This window comes from Scyliorhinus canicula, chromosome 10 (genome assembly GCF_902713615.1).
Source record: "Scyliorhinus canicula chromosome 10, sScyCan1.1, whole genome shotgun sequence".
In the NCBI taxonomy this organism is placed as follows: Eukaryota; Metazoa; Chordata; class Chondrichthyes; order Carcharhiniformes; family Scyliorhinidae; genus Scyliorhinus; species Scyliorhinus canicula.
In genome coordinates, this window is record NC_052155.1 from 22,546,495 (window position 1) to 22,563,980 (window position 17,486).

General features: G+C 42.4%; 1 protein-coding gene across 8 annotated transcripts in view; it reads right to left on the bottom strand.

Annotated features, from left to right (window-relative positions):
- The window catches only part of ankrd12 (ankyrin repeat domain 12), a 253,951-nt gene that overhangs the window by 50,451 nt on the left and 186,014 nt on the right, over positions 1-17,486 (bottom strand). For 5 of the 8 annotated variants that reach the window (XM_038808694.1, XM_038808695.1, XM_038808698.1 and 2 more), the window contains 2 exons: positions 5,423-5,491; positions 2,088-2,252 (listed from right to left, as the gene is read on the bottom strand). In XM_038808694.1, coding sequence (XP_038664622.1) covers positions 2,088-2,252; positions 5,423-5,491 — 234 coding nt within the window. The remainder of the gene's footprint in view (positions 1-2,087; positions 2,253-5,422; positions 5,492-17,486) is intronic. The other 3 variants (XM_038808699.1, XM_038808701.1, XM_038808700.1) reach the window with 3 other exon arrangements.

Below are 17,486 nucleotides of genomic sequence, written 5' to 3' on the forward strand. Positions count from 1 at the left end.
GGGGAGACTGTGTAAACTCCACACAGATGGTGACCCAGGGCTGGGATCGAACCGGGACCTCAGCGCCGTAGGCAACAATGCTGACCACTGTGACACCCTACGAAAATTGAGTATTAGAAGAAATAAAAGGACAGCAGAAAATCTGAATGCGTACAAAAAAGCCACCTCATCGATTAAATAGGAACCTAGATTTTCTCCCAAATACCGCTTGTTCTTCATAATAATGGAGTAAGCGGTGGGTCAACCTGCTGTCCATTTTGAAAAATTGCCAGTGGCATTTTCCTTTGTCCTGTTAATGATGGGGTATAGGCTTGGATTCACATCCTATATGTCAGTAATTATCTCTGCTTCCCCAGGAATAATGTCTGTATCAAAAAGGTGTTTGAAGTCTTTTGGTGGCTGAAGCGAAGTTGAAAGCATTACGACATTGAAGTCCTCCTTCAGTTGTAGGTACTTCTCGTTGCTGTTTCCTATCGTTTTCAGAAGGATTATTTGAAACAAAAACCTGCTTTTCAAATTTTTCTGAGCTGCTGACCTGCCACTTTCAAGTATTGGAAGTGAGTGAAACAGGATATTCCCTCCCACATTGTAGCCATTTTGTCTTAAGAATCTATAATGTATGAAAGTAAAAAGCTTGTATTATGAAAAAAACCGCGAGGAATGATCAAGTTTCCTGTGCCAGATGACATAAACTCTAGAATCCTCAAGAAAACGATAATGAGGTAAAATACCAATTATGCTCCCACTACTGAAACTGCTGATTCATAATGAGGTGTGGGGTACCATGGCATACAGCAGCACTCCAGGATCAACAAATGGCATGCTGCACCTGCAAATTTTATTTTTTAATAAATTTAAGAGTACCCAATTTTTTTTCCCAATTAAGGAGCAATTTAGCGTGGCCAATCCACTTAACCTACACATGTTTTGGGTTGTGGGGGTGTGACCCACGCAGACACAGGGAGAATGTGCAAACTCCACAAAGGCAGTGACCCGGGACCAGGATTGAACCTGGGTCCTCAGCGCCGTAGGCAGCAGTGCTAACAACTGCACCACCCGTCACATGTGAATTGTAGACATCGAGTTTCAGTCATAAATAAAAAGATGAAAGATGAAAATCGCTTATTGTCGCGAGTAGGCTTCAATAAAGTTACTGTGAAAAGCCCCTAGTCGTCATATTCCGGTGCCTGTTCGGGAGGCTGGTACGGGAAATTCAATCATGATAAACCAAAGGAATTGCTGCCCAAGGAACAGTGAGGGGAATCAGCATCTTCAGAAGAGATGGGAAGAAAATTAAATAAAAATTAAATCAAGAGAACATAGGTAGTTTATTTTTCTCACAAATATTCTCTATGCTCATGTGCTGTTAAGATATAGTATTATAAAAACAAAATACTGGGTATGCTGGAAATCTGAAATGAAAACAAGAAATACTGGAAAAACGCAGCAACTGTAGCAGCATCTGTGGGGAGAGAAAAACCGAGTTAATGTTTAAAACATTAACATTGTTTCTCTCTCCACAGATACTGCCACACATGCTGAGCTTTTCCAGCAATTCCTGTTTTCATTTCTATTAAGAAACAGGATACCTAGATAACGTCCAGTAAGAAGTCTTACAACACCAGGTTAAAGTCCAACAGGTTTGTTTGGAGCTACTAGCTTTTGGAGCCCAGCTCCTTCATCAGGTGAGTCACCTAATGAAGGAACTGGGGTCGGAAAGCTAGTAACTACAAACAAACCTGTTGGACTTTAACCTGGTATTTTAAGACCTCTTACTGTGCCCACCCCAGTCCTTCACCAGCATCTCTGCATCATATATAATGCCCATCTAGCAAGCTTGTCATCTTATACTGGAAAACCTCATATTGTGCACCTGGATACAGGATAGCTTACTTCTGAACTAAAGTTAACTGAATTTGTCAGGGGATTTTGCATGTTCTCACAGCACTTCACATTTGTCAATCTCAGTGTGATGAACGTTGCAACATTATTCATTATTCTACATGAACAAAGAGCTTAAAAAAAATGAGGAGATCAAAGATATTACACAGTTATACAATTTAATAAAAAAATTTGGTTGGTATAACCTGGACTGTTATCTCTTGCAGTCATCTGCATCACTAGAGCCATCTGCTGACGTTCCGACAGTGGATACCCAATAAGTATGCCGCCAAGCGTGGCTTTGCAAACAGGAACAGATTTTTTGCTTCCGGGTTCCTTTTTCATTTTCTTTTTCTCAGGACCTTCCTTTTCTGAAATTTAAAAAATATTGAATAAGTTACTTTTAAAAAAAAAATCTATCTCTGAAAATTTACACCACTTCCGCAGCTCACTTGGTTACAATAATTTAATAATGCATGATCTAAAACTAGTATGAAAAACACTCAACAATTCAAAATTTCCGGTCCCATTGTTTATATTTCACGGGGAGGAAATTATCCTTCAGTGTGCATACTGTACTTTGGTCAGATCCCATCTGGAGTACTTCATTTTAGTTTTACACACTCTACTTCAAGAAAAATATTGATCTAGGAGAGGGTGAGTACAGATTCACCAAAATTATGCCAAAGCTTAAAATGTTAAATTGAGGACAGGTTGCGTAAACATGGTTCTTATTCCTTGAATATCGAAGAATTTGACTCTGATTGAGGTATTAAAATGTTAAAAGGATTTTGTACAGAGAAAATATTTCCTCTAATGTGGAAATCAAACATGATGGGGCATAATTTTAAAATTAGAGCTAGGCCAGTTAGGCTTTTTCTACACAAAGTGCAGTAAAGATTTGGAATGTTTTCCTCCGAAAAGACACTGGCACAATTGAAACTTTTCAGGTTAAAATCCACAGATTTTGTTTGACAAGGGATTGAAGGGGCAAAGGTTGGTAAGTGGATTGGAAGTTCCAATCAGCCATGATCTCACTGAATGATGAACAGGCTCAAAGGGCTGAGTGGCCTACTCTATTCATTGGTTACGGCAGCATTTAAAAAAGTATAAAGGCTCTACTGAACTACCGGGCTGACAGCTTGAATAGACATCCTGTAGGTTATTTCCCTTTCCTGGGAGACAACGCTAGCCTACATTCAGCATCTATGCAGCGTTCATTCTGTAAGAAGCTAGGGGAATAGCCCATGTCCCATCACTCTAAATTGCAGTATAGCTGCCTTGAGCAATACAAAATTTAGGATTGTGGCTGCCAAATAATCTTTTATGAAAAACACAGCTCTAGCACCAGGATTTGAACAGCTTGCAGAGCAGATGAGAATAAACGTTAATGTTTTAAGAGTTGTAAGCGTGGCAATAAAACATACTTAAAACAGATCTTGTTCGTGAGCAAGTGACTTACAATGATGTTCCTCAATGTTCTATATCTTAGATTAGGAATGGTCGGCTCAACATCATGGACCAAAGGGCCTGTACTGTGCTATGTTCTAATACAAATTCCAGATTCAGTTCACCATTTTATTTAGCATAGCCTCTTCGAAAATCAATGGACGCAAACTAGCACAAAATTAGTTTTTACATTTGAGATTTGCAAAAAGATCTTTTACAGTACTTTAATAATCTTCCATTTCAGCTTTAGAATCTCCAAGGAGATCAAGGTGAATAAAGGTAATCTACACCATCAATTTACAGATGGTTAATCTTACTGGACACTTCATTAGAAAGGCAATATGTATTTTAAGTTTGAAACTGTAATTTAAAAGAATTTGGGTGTAATGCAGTTCAGAAATGTGCCCATTTTAACTCATGCTTCCAACTTCCATTTCAATTGGTACCAACTGCAGTTTAAGTTACAAAACTGAAAGGAAAAGAAAAGCACAAAAATTATTTAAGTTTGATCTGTTATATTTTGAAGCATTTTCAACAGTCAACTTTACTGGAATAAAATAATGATATTTTTAATCACACCACTTAGACAAAATATTTGAAAACATTTCCCTGTTTAGACCATTATGGTGAGTACCAGTTACTGAATAACCTTCTGGAATTTTTCTACTTAATTTACCCAAGATTGGAAATATTAGTGAACAAGTGCTGCTTCTCCCTTTGAAAATTTGCTGTCTTGTGTTGGCAGAAGCAAGGCAAACTATAATTCTCCATAAATGCCCAGTTGATGTATAACGTGCAGGTTTTAAAGGTAGCAGTAAAACAGATGACCAGGTTAACCAGCAGAGAGAGACAGAAGGTACAGCATGTGCGACAATCATCTCTTTGTACAACAGAAAGCCTGAGCCGAGAAAGATAAGACAGCTGGCATTGTGATTAACTGTGTTCCTGCAGACATAATAGACCCCAATATTAGTGTTAAATCACATGACCTTGAAGGTAGCATTGATTGTACAAATTGACTTTAGAAATATTAAAAGACTTAAATGAGATTACCATGGATACAGAAGTGTAGTGGAAGAATGGTGAATGGAGAAACCTTGAGAGATGAGACCTACTGTCTGTACAACAGAACGAAACAAAGTCTGTTTCAGTCATTTCTTTGACAAGTAGAATAGCAAACGCATCTTGTGACCAAAGTCTCTGTGTTAAAGATGACATAAATAGAGAATACACTGCTGTTCTGTGGCCAGCTGAATGTGAGTGAGTTCAAGCTCAGGATGCCCAAGTTTCTGCCCAAGTTGCAGTTAAATGCAAATATACATGAAGGTGATACATACCCGTGTGATGTTTGATAGGCCAAAGATAGGACAGAAGCTACCCTTGTATTTCTTATTAAGATTTCCGAAACTGGGCTCCTGAAGCTACCTGGAGCAACGATATTCGTAGACAACTCATTTCAAAATCATGAGGGGTCAGATAAGAATAGATAGGGAAAAATTGCTCCCCCACATGAAAGGATTGAGAATGAGGGGCCATAGATTTAAAATAATTGGCAAAAGAAGGAAAAGTGACATGAGGGAAAAGCTTTTTCACGCAGCGAATGGTTAAGGTCTGGAGTGCACTGTCCCAGAGTGTGGTGGAGGCAGGTTCAATCGAGGCATGCCAAAATGGAATTAGACGGTTGTCTGAAAAGTAAGAATGTGCAGGGGTATGGGGAGAAGGCAGGAGTATGGCACTAAGTGAATTGCCATTTGAGAGTCCGTGCAGATACGATGGACCGACTGGCCCCCTTTTGTGCTGTAACAATTGCGATTCTGTGAAGTTTCCATGGCAGAACTGCAAGTTAAACCAGAGGAGCTTTTTTTTTGTTGCAGTTTTTAATTGTGGGGCATAATTAAATAGGTTAAGAAGCAAGTGGGATTGGCTACAGAATGCGGTCACGTTGTAGCATACTGCACACACCAGTGGGAAGTAAAAAAGATAAATTGTCACAACCATTAAATAAAAATAACCGGGAATTAGACATTTTTTCAAGTAATAATTATTTGAAGAATGGGAAAGAGACGCTTTCACAAAAGTTAACAGCATTTACCAGAGTATGTCCTATAAGGTGGTACTAATCGTTCTCCCCAGGTTTCACTTGAGTGTCCTGGATCTGAATCTAAAGACCAAGAGAAATAGAAAATGCAGAGTAAGAAAAATATTGAACATTGAAGTATTTTGTTAGCAAAGGAAATCCTGTATTCTTTAGTAAGCTCGGGTGATGAGGAAGTTGAAGCCCGATTGCAGCCTGTTCAAAAACGTTTTCATCAAGACCATGAACAATTTTGTGATGTTTCAAATGGAGGCAGCATTTACACATTTTCAAATGACCACAGCCCAAGTATTGCCGAAAATCCCTCCCTTCTCCACCATGAATACTGATCAAAACTGCTCCCGGGTTTGCCAAGGAGAACTTGGCATAATTTGAGGAACAAAATTCTGTCCATAAACATTGATCAATGAGTAAAATATCAAAGGTTTGGCTCTTTTATGTGTTGAAAGAGAAAGTTAAAAATCCCACAACTTACTAGGCTGAAGTAATGAAAAACAAGCGTGTGCAACCTTCTCAAGGTTGAAATACATTGTTGAAAAACATGTGTGCTCCTGTGAAGTCTATTTTTAGATCCTTGCAAACCACCATCTCAGAAACTTAAATTTCCAGTCATGTGAATTTGGTCAAGTGGAATGTCCATAACTAGCTAATCAAATAGACAAATTTAAGTCACGTGACTCGAATCTAAGCTAAAAGGGACTTTCCTTTCTGTATTTGTAACATATGTGTAATTGAACTGGGAATAGTAGCACAGTGGTAATGTTACTGGACAATTCTGAAGGCCAGACTAATACTCCGGAGACACAAGTTCCAATCCCACCAAGACTGCTGACGAAATTGAAATTTAATTAACAAGTCTGGAACAATAAGCTATTCTCAGATTGGTGAATATGAAGCTACCAGATTGTTGTAAAAGCCCATCTGGTTCACGAATGTCCTTTAAGGAAAGAAAATCCATCCTTGCCCGGTCTGACCTACATGTGATGCCAGACCAACAGCAATGTTATTAACTCTGAAATGGCCATGCCACCCAGTTGTAACAAACTGCTACAGAAAAGTCAAATAACATTAAAACCAACAACCTGACAGTAACATGCAGAATCATACCTCACAGCTAATGTCCCAGACTCTTTCACAATCACCCCTGAATTTGTCCGCCAACCATCAAGACAGACCCACCAGAGGCACAGTGGTAAACAGTCACGAGTGAGCGGCCCTGGCAGTCCTCAACATTAACTCTGGATCCCATGAAATCTCATGATAACAACTGGTCAAACGTGGGCAAAAAGCAATGAGAGAAGATTGCAAGGGCACAAAATGTATTGTGGGTGGGGGACTTCAATTTCCATCACCAACATGGCTCGGTGGCATCACTACTGGCCAAGCAGGCAGAGTCCTGAAGGACTACTATACTGGGCCTGTGGCAAGTGGTGAGAGAAGGGAAAAGCCAACTTGACCTCAACCTCATCAATCTACTCATCACAGATACATCAGTCCCTAACAGCTTTGGTAGAAGTGACCATGGCACAGTCCTTATGGAGACAAATCCCATTTTTACAATCAGGACACCATCCATCATGTTGTGCGGCACCACCATTGCACTGAATGATTATATTCAGAACAGATCTAGTAGCTCATCTGGGTATAAGACAATAACACATAGGAGCAGAATTAGGCCTTTCGGTCCATTGGGTCTGCTCTGTCATTTAATAATGATAATGGCGGAGCGTTGCTTCAACTCACTTTTCCAATCCTCTTCCCATATCCCATAATTCCCCATCTATCCCAGCCTTAAATGTATTCAAAGATGGACCATCCACAATTCTCTAGGGTAGAGAATTTCAAAGATTTAGAAACTTTTGAGTGAAATAACTTCTCCTTAGATCAGTTTCAAATGATCTGCTCCTTATCGCGGTGTTTTAGATTCCCGATCAGCGGAAACAATCCATTAGCATTGACTCTATGATGCCTCTTCAGAACTTTGTAAGATTCATGGAGATCACTTTTCATTTTTCTAAATCCAGAGTGTAAACCCAATTTACTTGGTCTTTCATCATAAGAGAAGCTCCTCATCCCAGGGTCCAATTTAGTGAACCTTTGATGTACTACCTCCAATCTAAGTATATACCTTCATAAATGTGGCCTCCAAAACTTGGACAGTACTCCAGATTTAGGCTCACCAAAACCCTGTATAACTGCAGCAAGATTTCTTTATTCTTGTACTCCAATTCACTTGCAATAAAGGCCAACATACCATCTGCCTTCATAATTGCTTGCTGCGCCTGCACGCTAACCTGCTGAGTTCCTTGAATGAGCACACCCAGCCTCTTTGAACATGAACACCATTTCTCACTTCAAAATAAAATTTCTGCTTTTTTATTCTTACATTCTCTTAATATTCTGAATACGTGAAGACTTCATCAGCAATAACCTGCTTACCAATGTTCAGTTGGGTTGTGTCAGAGCCATTCAACTCCTGACTTTATTACAGTCTTGGTCCAAAAAGTGAATAACTTCACATTTTCCTACACTATACTCCATCTCCCATCTCGTTGCTCCACTCACCTAACCTATCTATATCTCTTTTCATCCTCTGTGTCCTGCCCACAGTTTACCTTTCCACGTAGTTTGGTATTCAATGGGTGCTGTGGACCATCAGCAGAATTGTATTAAACCAGGATCTGTAAGCTCAAGGCCTGGCATATTCTTCACTCCACCATTATCATCATGCCAGAGGATCAACTCTGCTTCAATGGAGAGTATGCAAAGAGCAGTACCAGTTATACCTAAAAATAAGTGGCAACCTGTGGAAACTGCAACACAGGACTACATACACATTGGACAAAGGAAGCAGCATGTGATAGTGAATTGACGCATGACCCTCAAAACCTGCAATTCCTGCCACATCCAGTCGTGAATGATGGTGGACAATTAAAGAACTAACAGTGGAGGCAGCTGCACACAACATTCTCACCCTCAATGATGCGAAAGCCCAGCACATCAGTTCAAAAGACAAGACTGAACTATTTGTGATCATTTTCAGCCAGAGATGCCAAGGAGATGATCTCTCTCTGGCTCCTGCAACCAACACAGATGTTAGTCTTTAGCCAATTTGATTCATTCCTTGTGATATCAAGAAACAGCTGAAGGTACTGGATACAACAAAGGCTATGTGTCACGAAAGGATTCATGCTAAACACAGGACTATCATTTTGACTATTGTCCAGGTACACCCTCTCCATAGAAAGGATCAATCAAACATCGTCAAATGTTGCACCCATCAGGCTACTCTCAATCATCCGCAAAATAAAGGAAGGTGCTGTTGACGGTGCTATCAAAAAGCAGTTTCACAGTCCTCTCAATATGCGCTCCCTCTAAAATATCTTTTAAATGTCTGAATGTGAGAAAACTTCATCAGCAATAACCTACTTACTAATTTTCATTCAGTTTGTCTTCTGTCAGGGCCACTCAACTCCAGCCTTGGTCCAAAAAAGTGTGAGTGACTGCCCTTGACATCAAGGCATCTTTTGACCAAGTGTGGTACAATGGAGCCTGAGTAAAATTGAAGTCAATGAGAGCCAGGAGGAAAACTCTCCACTAGCTGGAATCATGCCTGACACAAAGGCTTTGGTTGTTGGAGGCCAGTCATCTCAGTCCTAGGACATCACTGCAGGAGCTCCTCAGGGTAATGTCCCAGGCCATCCATCTTCAACTGCCTTCCTTTCATCATATGGTCAGAAGAGGGAACGTTCACTGTTGATTGCACTCTGTTCATTTGTGATTCCTCAGATACTGAAGCAGTCTGTACCAAAAGCAGCAAGGCCTGGATATCATTCAGGCTTGGGCTGACAAGTAACATTCACACCATACAATTAGCAGGCAATGCACATACAAACATGGAGCAAGAGTGGACTATTTGGCCCCTCCAACTTGCTTGGCCATTTAATAAGATCATAGCAAATCTGATTGTAACCTCAAATCACCCCCGACAACTTTCACTCCCTTGTTTACCAATAATTTATCCACCTCTGTCATAAAAATGTTCAAAGACTCTGTTCCCACCTCCTTTTCAGGAAGGGAGTTCCAAAGACACATGGCCCTCAAAAGAATTTTGCCTCACCTCCTTTTTAAATGGACGACCCTTATTTTTAAAATAATGACACCTAGTTCAGATTCTCCCATAAGAGGAAACATCCTCTCCACATTCACCCAGTCAAGACCCCTCAGGATTTTACATGTTTCAAACAAGTCACTGTTTAATTTTCTAAACTCTAGCCTAGCCTAGCCTAGCCTGTCCAACCTTTCCTCATAAGACAACCAGCACATTCCAGGTATTAGTCTGGTAAACCTTCACTGAACTTCTGCCAATGCATTTGCATCTTTTTCTATGTTCTATAAATAAGGTGACCAATAGCACTGCAGCTGTGGTATCACTCTACTGGCCGTCACGGTAACTGTGGTTAGCACTGCTGCTTCACGGGGGCAGCACGGTGGCACAGTGGTTAGCATTGTTGCCTACGGCGCTGAGGACCTGGGTTCGAATCCCGGCCCTGGGTCACTGTCCGTGTGGAGTTTGCACATTCTCCCCGTGTCTGCATGGGTTTCGCCCCCACAACCCAAAAGATGTGCAGGATAGGTGGATTGGCCACACTGAATTGCCCCCAATTGGAAAAAATAATTGGGTACGCTAAATTTTTAAAAAAGCAAAAAAAAAAAGCAATGCTGCTTCTCAGCACCAGGATCCTGGATTCGATTCCTGCTTGGGTAATTTGTGCAGAGTCTACACATTCTCCCAGTATCTACGTGGGTTTCCTCCGGATGCTCCGGTTTCCTCCCACAAGTCCAGAAAGACGTGCTGTTAGATGAATTGGACATGCTGAAGCATAACCTCTCTATTTGTGTATTCAATTTTATCTGGAATGATCAACTCCAACAAGAGAGGGAATCTAACCAGCTCCATTATCATCGCTGAATCCCCCACCATCAACATCCTGGGAGGTTGGGGGGGGGGGGGGGGGGGGTTTACCGTTGATAACTCCCCTCCCTGTCCACCTTCTACAAGGCAAAGTGTGATGGAATTCATTTGTCTGGATAAGTGCACCTCTAACATTCAATAAATCTGACCTTGTCAGTGATGCTCATATCCCATCAATGAACAAAAAAATTAGAATATGTTTGGAATGTCCAAAAGGTGACAAGTATGGACTATCTGCACCATATTATGGATGAAAATTAACTCATTACCGTGGTAGCACCTGACAAAATGACTACGTTCTCTTGAAGTAGCGCTGGAATAGTTTTTTAGTCCCTGACTGACTTAGCAGTTCTTATAGGTGAAGGGAAACTGGGATTTTATGGGTACTTATTTTCATATACAGAGGTTCAACAATACCACAGACCATCCATGAGCAGAAGCATTACAGTCGCATGTCAATTTAAATCTGAAGATGATAAGTTTGAGCTCCTAATGATGTGATGTTAGTGTGGCATTAAGGGAGTGCTGCTTTGCCAGAAGTGCAGTCTTTCAGAAATATTAGAGGGAACGTCCACATGTTCTTTACATTCCCTCCTGTAACAAGTGTCACGTGTAGTCCCCGCAAGTACAGAAGACAAATCCACAAGAAACGCAATTCAATTCAAGCAGGTTCTCTTTCCCACAGACCATAATATGTTTCATCAGGGCGCTCCCAAAGAACCGTGCCAAGATAAAACCCGCAGGTTTATCTCAAAGACGTCCCCTACATGCTATTCAAATGTCACACTGACGTTGAACCAGAGTGTTTTTGAAGCTTTGATGTCCTATTAAGCTATGAGCTTCAAACTCATCCTCATCACCAAGACTGCCACTTCCACTATTTCCACCATATCCAGCCCAGCTCTGTTGCTGTCAGGCAATCAAATGCAAAAACTGACATCCACGACTTGGTTCCCTTCTAAATTCTATTCCAAAGCACTTGGGAGAAGATGGTGGTGTAGTGTCACTGGATTCCAGAGGCCAAAGCTAATGTTGGGGGCATGGTGGCTCAGTGGTTAGCACAGTTGCTTCACAGTTCCAGGGTCCCAGGTTCGATTCCCGGCTTGGGTCACTGTCTGTGCGGAGTTTGCACTTTTTCCCCATGTCTGCGTGGGTTTCGGGGGGGAAGGGAAAGGGAAAGCGACAGGGAGTAGGGAGTTAAATGGAAGGATAAGCAGCAGGTTAGCACGTGTGCAGGTGGGTTTAAGTTCAAGGCAGACTAGGAATGAAGCAAAAAGGAAGGATAACTTAGGACATCTCATGATGTCCAATTTCTCTAATAATGATAAGAAAGTCAGCATTAAGGCACTTTACCTGAATGCTCGTTCATTCGTAACAAAGTTGATGAATTAACGGAACAAATCATTGCGAATGAATATGACTTGATAGCCATTACGGAGACATGGTTGCAGGATGGTCACGACTGGGAGTTAAATATCCAGGGGTACCAGACGTTTCGGAGGGATAGACAGGTATGAAAGGGAGGTGGAGTAGCACTAATAATCAAGGACAACATCAGGGTGGCATTGAGGGATGATATAGGTTCTATGGAGAATGAGGTTGAATCTATTTGGGTAGAAATTAGAAATTCTAAGAAGAAAAATATACTGATAGGCGTAGTCTACAGGCCACCAAATAATAGCATCACACTGGGATGGGCAGTAAATGAAGAGATAACTAATGCCTGTGAAAAGGGTACAGCAGTTATCATTGGAGATTTTAATCTGCATATAGATTGGTCAAATCAGCTCGGTCAGGGTAGCCTTGAAGAGGAGTTCGTTGAATGTATCCGGGATAGTTTTCTGGAACAATATGTAATGGAACCGATGAGAGAGCAAGCTATCCTAGATCTGGTCCTGTGTAATGAGGCAGGAATAATTAATGACCTCATCGTTAGGGATCCTCTTGGGAGGAGTGATCACAGCATGATTGAATTTAGTATACAGATGGAGAGTGTGATGATAGAATACAATACCAGGGTCCTATGCTTGAACAAAGGGGACTGCGATAGAATGAGGAAGGACCTCGCTAAAGTAGACTGGAAACAAATATTGTATGGTAGGACAGTTGAGGAGCAGTGGAGTACTTTCAAAGAAATCTTTCATAGTGCTCAAAAAAGTATATTCCAGTGAGAAGGAAGAATTGTAAGAAAAGAGGTAATCTATCATGGGTGTCTAAGGAGATACATGAGGCTGTCAAATTGAAAGAGAAGGCTTACAAAGTGGCCAAGATCAGCGGGAAACTAGAAGATTGGGAAAACTTTAAAGGTCAGCAGAAAGCCACGAAAAGAGCCATAAAGAGCGTAAGATAGAACACGAAAAAAAACTGGCACAGAATATAAGGACAGATAGCAAAAGTTTTTATAATTATATAAAACTAAAAAGAGTGGCTAAAGTAAACATTGGTCCGTTAGAGGATGAGAGTGGTCATTTAGTTATGGGATATGATGACATGGCGGAGGCATTGAACAAATATTTTGTATCGGTCTTCACAGTGGAGGACACTAATAACATGCCAGCAAATGACCGAGAGAAGAAGGTAGGTGAGGACCTGGAAATCATTACTATCACGAAAGAGCAAGTGTTGGGCAAGCTAATGGAGCTCAGGATAGATAAGTCTCCTGCCCCTGATGGACTGCATCCCAGGGTACTGAAAGAGATGGCTGGAGTAATAGCAGATGCACTGGCGGTAATTTTCCAAAATCCGCTGAACACTGGGGCAGTCCCAGAGGATTGGAAAACAGCAAATGTGACGCCACTGTTTAAAAAGGGAAGTAGACAAAAGATGGGGAATTATAGACCGGTTAGCTTAACCTCTGTCGTGGGGAAGATGCTGGAGTCTATTATCAAGAAAGAGCTAGGAGGGCACCTCGATAGAAATTGTCCCATTGAACGGACGCAGCATGGATTCATGAAGGGCAGGTCATGCTTGACGAATCTCTTGGAATTCTATGAAGACATTTCGAGCAAGGTAGACAAAGGGGACCCAGTGGATGTGGTGTACCTAGATTTCCATAAGGCCTTTAACAAGGTACCGCACAAGAGGCTGCTGCATAAGATAAGGATGCATGGTGTTAAGGGTAGAGTACTAGCATGGATAGAGGATTGGTTGTCTAACAGGAAACATAGAGTGGGAATAAATGAGTGCTATTCTGGCTGGCAATCAGTGACGAGTGGTGTGCCTCAGGGATCGGTGCTGGGACCACAATTATTTGCAATTTATATAGACGATTTGGAGTTGGGAACTACGTGTCAGGTATCCAAGTTTGCAGATGACACAAAGGTGTGTGACAGAGCAAAGTGTACTGAGGACTGTAAAACCTTACAGAGGAACATTGACACATTGAGTGAGTGGGCAAAGGTCTGGCAAATGGAGTATAATGTCAATAAATGTGAAGTCGTGCATTTTGGTAGGAGTAACAATAGAACGGATTATTACTTAAATGGTAAAAAGCTGCAGCATGCTGCCATGCAGAGGGACCTGGGTGTACTTGTGCATGAGTCACAGAAGGTTGGTCTGCAGGTGCAACAAGTAATTAGGAAGGCAAATGGAATTTTGTCCTTCGTTGCGAAGGGGATTGAGTTTAAAAGTAGAGAGGTAATGTTGCAGTTGGACAAGGTGCTGGTGAGGCCACACCTGGAGTACTGTGTGCAGTTTTGGTCTCCACACTTGAGAAAGGATGTGCTAGCACTAGAGGGGGTGCAGAGGAGGTTCACTAGGCTGATTCCAGAGTTGAGGGGGTTATCTTATGAGGAGAGGCTGAGTAGATTGGGATTATATTCACTGGAATTCAGAAGGTTGAGGGGGGATCTAATAGAAACATATAAAATTTTGAAGGGAATGGATAAGATACAAGTAGAAAGGATGTTTCCACTGGTAGGTGAAAGTAGGACAAGAGGGCATAGCCTCAAGATTAGGGGGAGCAGATTTAGGACTGAATCAAGGAGGAACTTCTTCACTCAGAGGGTGGTTAAAGTATGGAATTCCCTACCGAAAGGAGTAGTAGACGCTACGTCATTGAATATATTTAAAGATACGGTAGATGTTTTTTGAAAAATAAAGGAATTACAGGATATGGCGAGAATGCTGGTAAGTGGTTCTGAGACCACGAATAGATCAGCCATGATCTTATAGAATGGCGGAGCAGGCTCGAAGGGCCGGACGGTCTACTTCTGCTCCTAGTTCTTATGTTTCCTCCGGGTGCTCTGGTTTCCTCCCACAGTCCAACAATGCGCAGGTTAGGTGGATTGGTTATGCTAATTGGCCTTGGTGTCCAGAAAAAAAGGTTAGGTGGGGTTACTGGGTTGCGGGAATAGGGTGGAGCTTTGGCCTAAGGTAGGGTGCTTTTCCAAAGGGCTGGTGCAGACTCGATGGGCCGAATGGCCCCCTTCTACATTGTAAATTCTATGATTCTGGGGACACGGGCTCGTTTGAAGCCCATTACAGAATTTGAATTCTATTATTAAATCTGGAATTAAAAAGATAGCTAATGGTGGCCATAAAACCACTGTCGATTGTCGAAAAAACCCATCTGGTGTACTAATATCCGGTAGGAATTCTGCCGTTCTCACTTGGTCTGGCCTACATGTGACTGCAGACCCACAGCAATGTGATAAGACTCTTAAATGCCTGCTGAAGTGGCCTAGCAAACCACTCAGTTGTATTCAATCCACTACGAAGACTAAAAGGTGTGAAACCGGATGCATCATCTGGCATTGACCAATGGAACCAGAAGCAACAATCCCACACTGAGCCCTGTTGAGCCTCCAAAATCCTCCTGGGAGCTTGTGCCATAATTGGGAGAGCTGCCCCACAGACCAGTCAAGCAATAGCTGAACATTATCTGCAAGGTATAATTCTGAGAGTGTCCCAGACATCACGGTGGCACGGTAGCACAGTGGTTAGCCTGTTGCTTCACAGATCCAGCATCCCAGGTTCGATTCTGGCTTGGGTCACTGTCTGTTTGGAATCTGCACGTTCTCCTTTTGTCTGTGTGGGTTTCCTCCGGGTGCTCCGGTTTCCTCTCACAGTCCAAAAATGTGCAGGTTAGGTGGATTGGCTATGCTTAATTGTCTGTAATGTGGGGTTATTGGGATAGGGTGAAGGTGTCGGCTTAAATAGGTGCTCTTTCCAAGGGCTGATGCAGACTCGATGGGCCGAATAGCCTCCTTCTGCACTGTAAATTCTATGATCACCATCAGCATCCCTGGGTATGTCATAGAATTTACAGTGCAGAAGGAGGCCCTTCGGCCCATGATGTCTGAATCGGCCCTTGGAAAGTCCACCTGAACCCACACCTTCACCCTGTCCCCGCAACCCCGCCTAACCGTTTTTGGACACCAAGGGCAATTTAGCATGGCCAATCCACCTAACCTGCACATCTTTGGACTGTGGGAGGAAACCAGAGGAAACCCACGCAGACACAGAGAAAACATGCAGACTCCGCACAGACAGTGACCCAAGCTGGGAATCGAACCTGGGACCCTGGAGCTGTAAAACAACTGTGCTAACCACTGTGCTACCATTCTGTCCCACCAATAAGAGAAATCCTCCAGAGATGGTGGCACAGTGGTATACAGTCAGGAGGGAGTTGCCATGAGAGTCCTGAATATGGACTCTGAATCCCATGAGGTCCATGGCATCAGGTCAAACATGGACAAGGAAACCAGCTAGTTACGCCTACAACCTACGATCCCCACCCTCATTCAATGCAATAATGCTCTTCCATGCTGAACACCACTTGGAGGAGCACCAAGAATGGCGCAGGCTCAGAATGTACTCTTGGTCGGGACTTCAATGTCCTTCATTAAGATTTATTGATTGATTTAGATTTGCCACGTTTACCGAGGTACAGTGAAAAGTATTGTTCTGCGCACAGTCCAGGCAGATCATTCGATACATGAAAAACATAGGGCATATAATAAATACACAACGTAAACAATTAGACATCCTCAGTAGAGAAGATGCGTGGAGAGATCAGTTCAATCCATAGTGTCATTCAGGCGTCTGGTAACAGCGGGGAAGAAGCTGTTTTTGAACCTGTTAGTGCGTGTTCTCAGACTTTTGTATTTCTTGCCCGATGGAAGAGGGTGGAAAAGAGAATAGCCCAGGTGGGAGGGATCCTTGATTATGCTGCCCGCTTCAGAACATACAGTGCAGAAGGAGGCTATTCAGCCCATCGAGTCTGCACCGACCCAGATAAGCCCTCACTTCACCTTATCCCCGTAACCCAATAATCCCATCTAACCTTTTTGGTCACTAAGGGCAATTTATCATGGCCAATCCACCTAATCTGCACGTCTTTGGACTGTAGGAGAAAACCCACGCACCCACCCGGAGGAAACCCACGCAGACACAGGGAGAACGTGCGGACTCTGCACAGACAGTGACCCAGTGGGGAATCGAACCTGGGACCCTGGCGCTGTGAAGCCACAGTGCTATCCACTTGTGCTACTGTGCTGCCCAAGGGAGCGGGCAAGGTAGCTTGGTAATTAACACACAGAGGGATGGTGCAGGCACGGGGGGGACGGCGCAGGTATGGGGGGGATGCAGACAGTGTGAGCGACAGAGAGAGGAAGACGTACAAGAGGCAAAGAGGGAGAAACAGAGAAAGAGATAGTGACGCACACTGAGGCAGACAGAGAATGGGAAATGACAGTGAGAGACTGAATGGGAAAGGAGGGAAAAGAGAGACAAAGAAGGTTAAGGAGAGCATGGAAAAGGAAAGCAAACAAAACACTGAACGAGTTTCAGGAGTGCGAGACATAGCAGCTATGCTATTCAGGGACTGTTTGGGTGATTTGGTGTTATTGAAATTGAATTTACAGTATTCTATGCATTATTTTCAGTGCCTTATTTTATCTTGCAAGTCATTCAAGCTGGAAAAATGTAGTGCCTCACATCTAGAGTACAGTGGATCAACTTGTACGTTATTTTTTTCCAGGCAAGAAATGAATTCCAATTGGAACACATGATTCATTTAAAGTAATTTCATTGAAAGTCATGATTTTCAGGAAAGCAACCACAAAGCGAGGACTTACTCTGCTG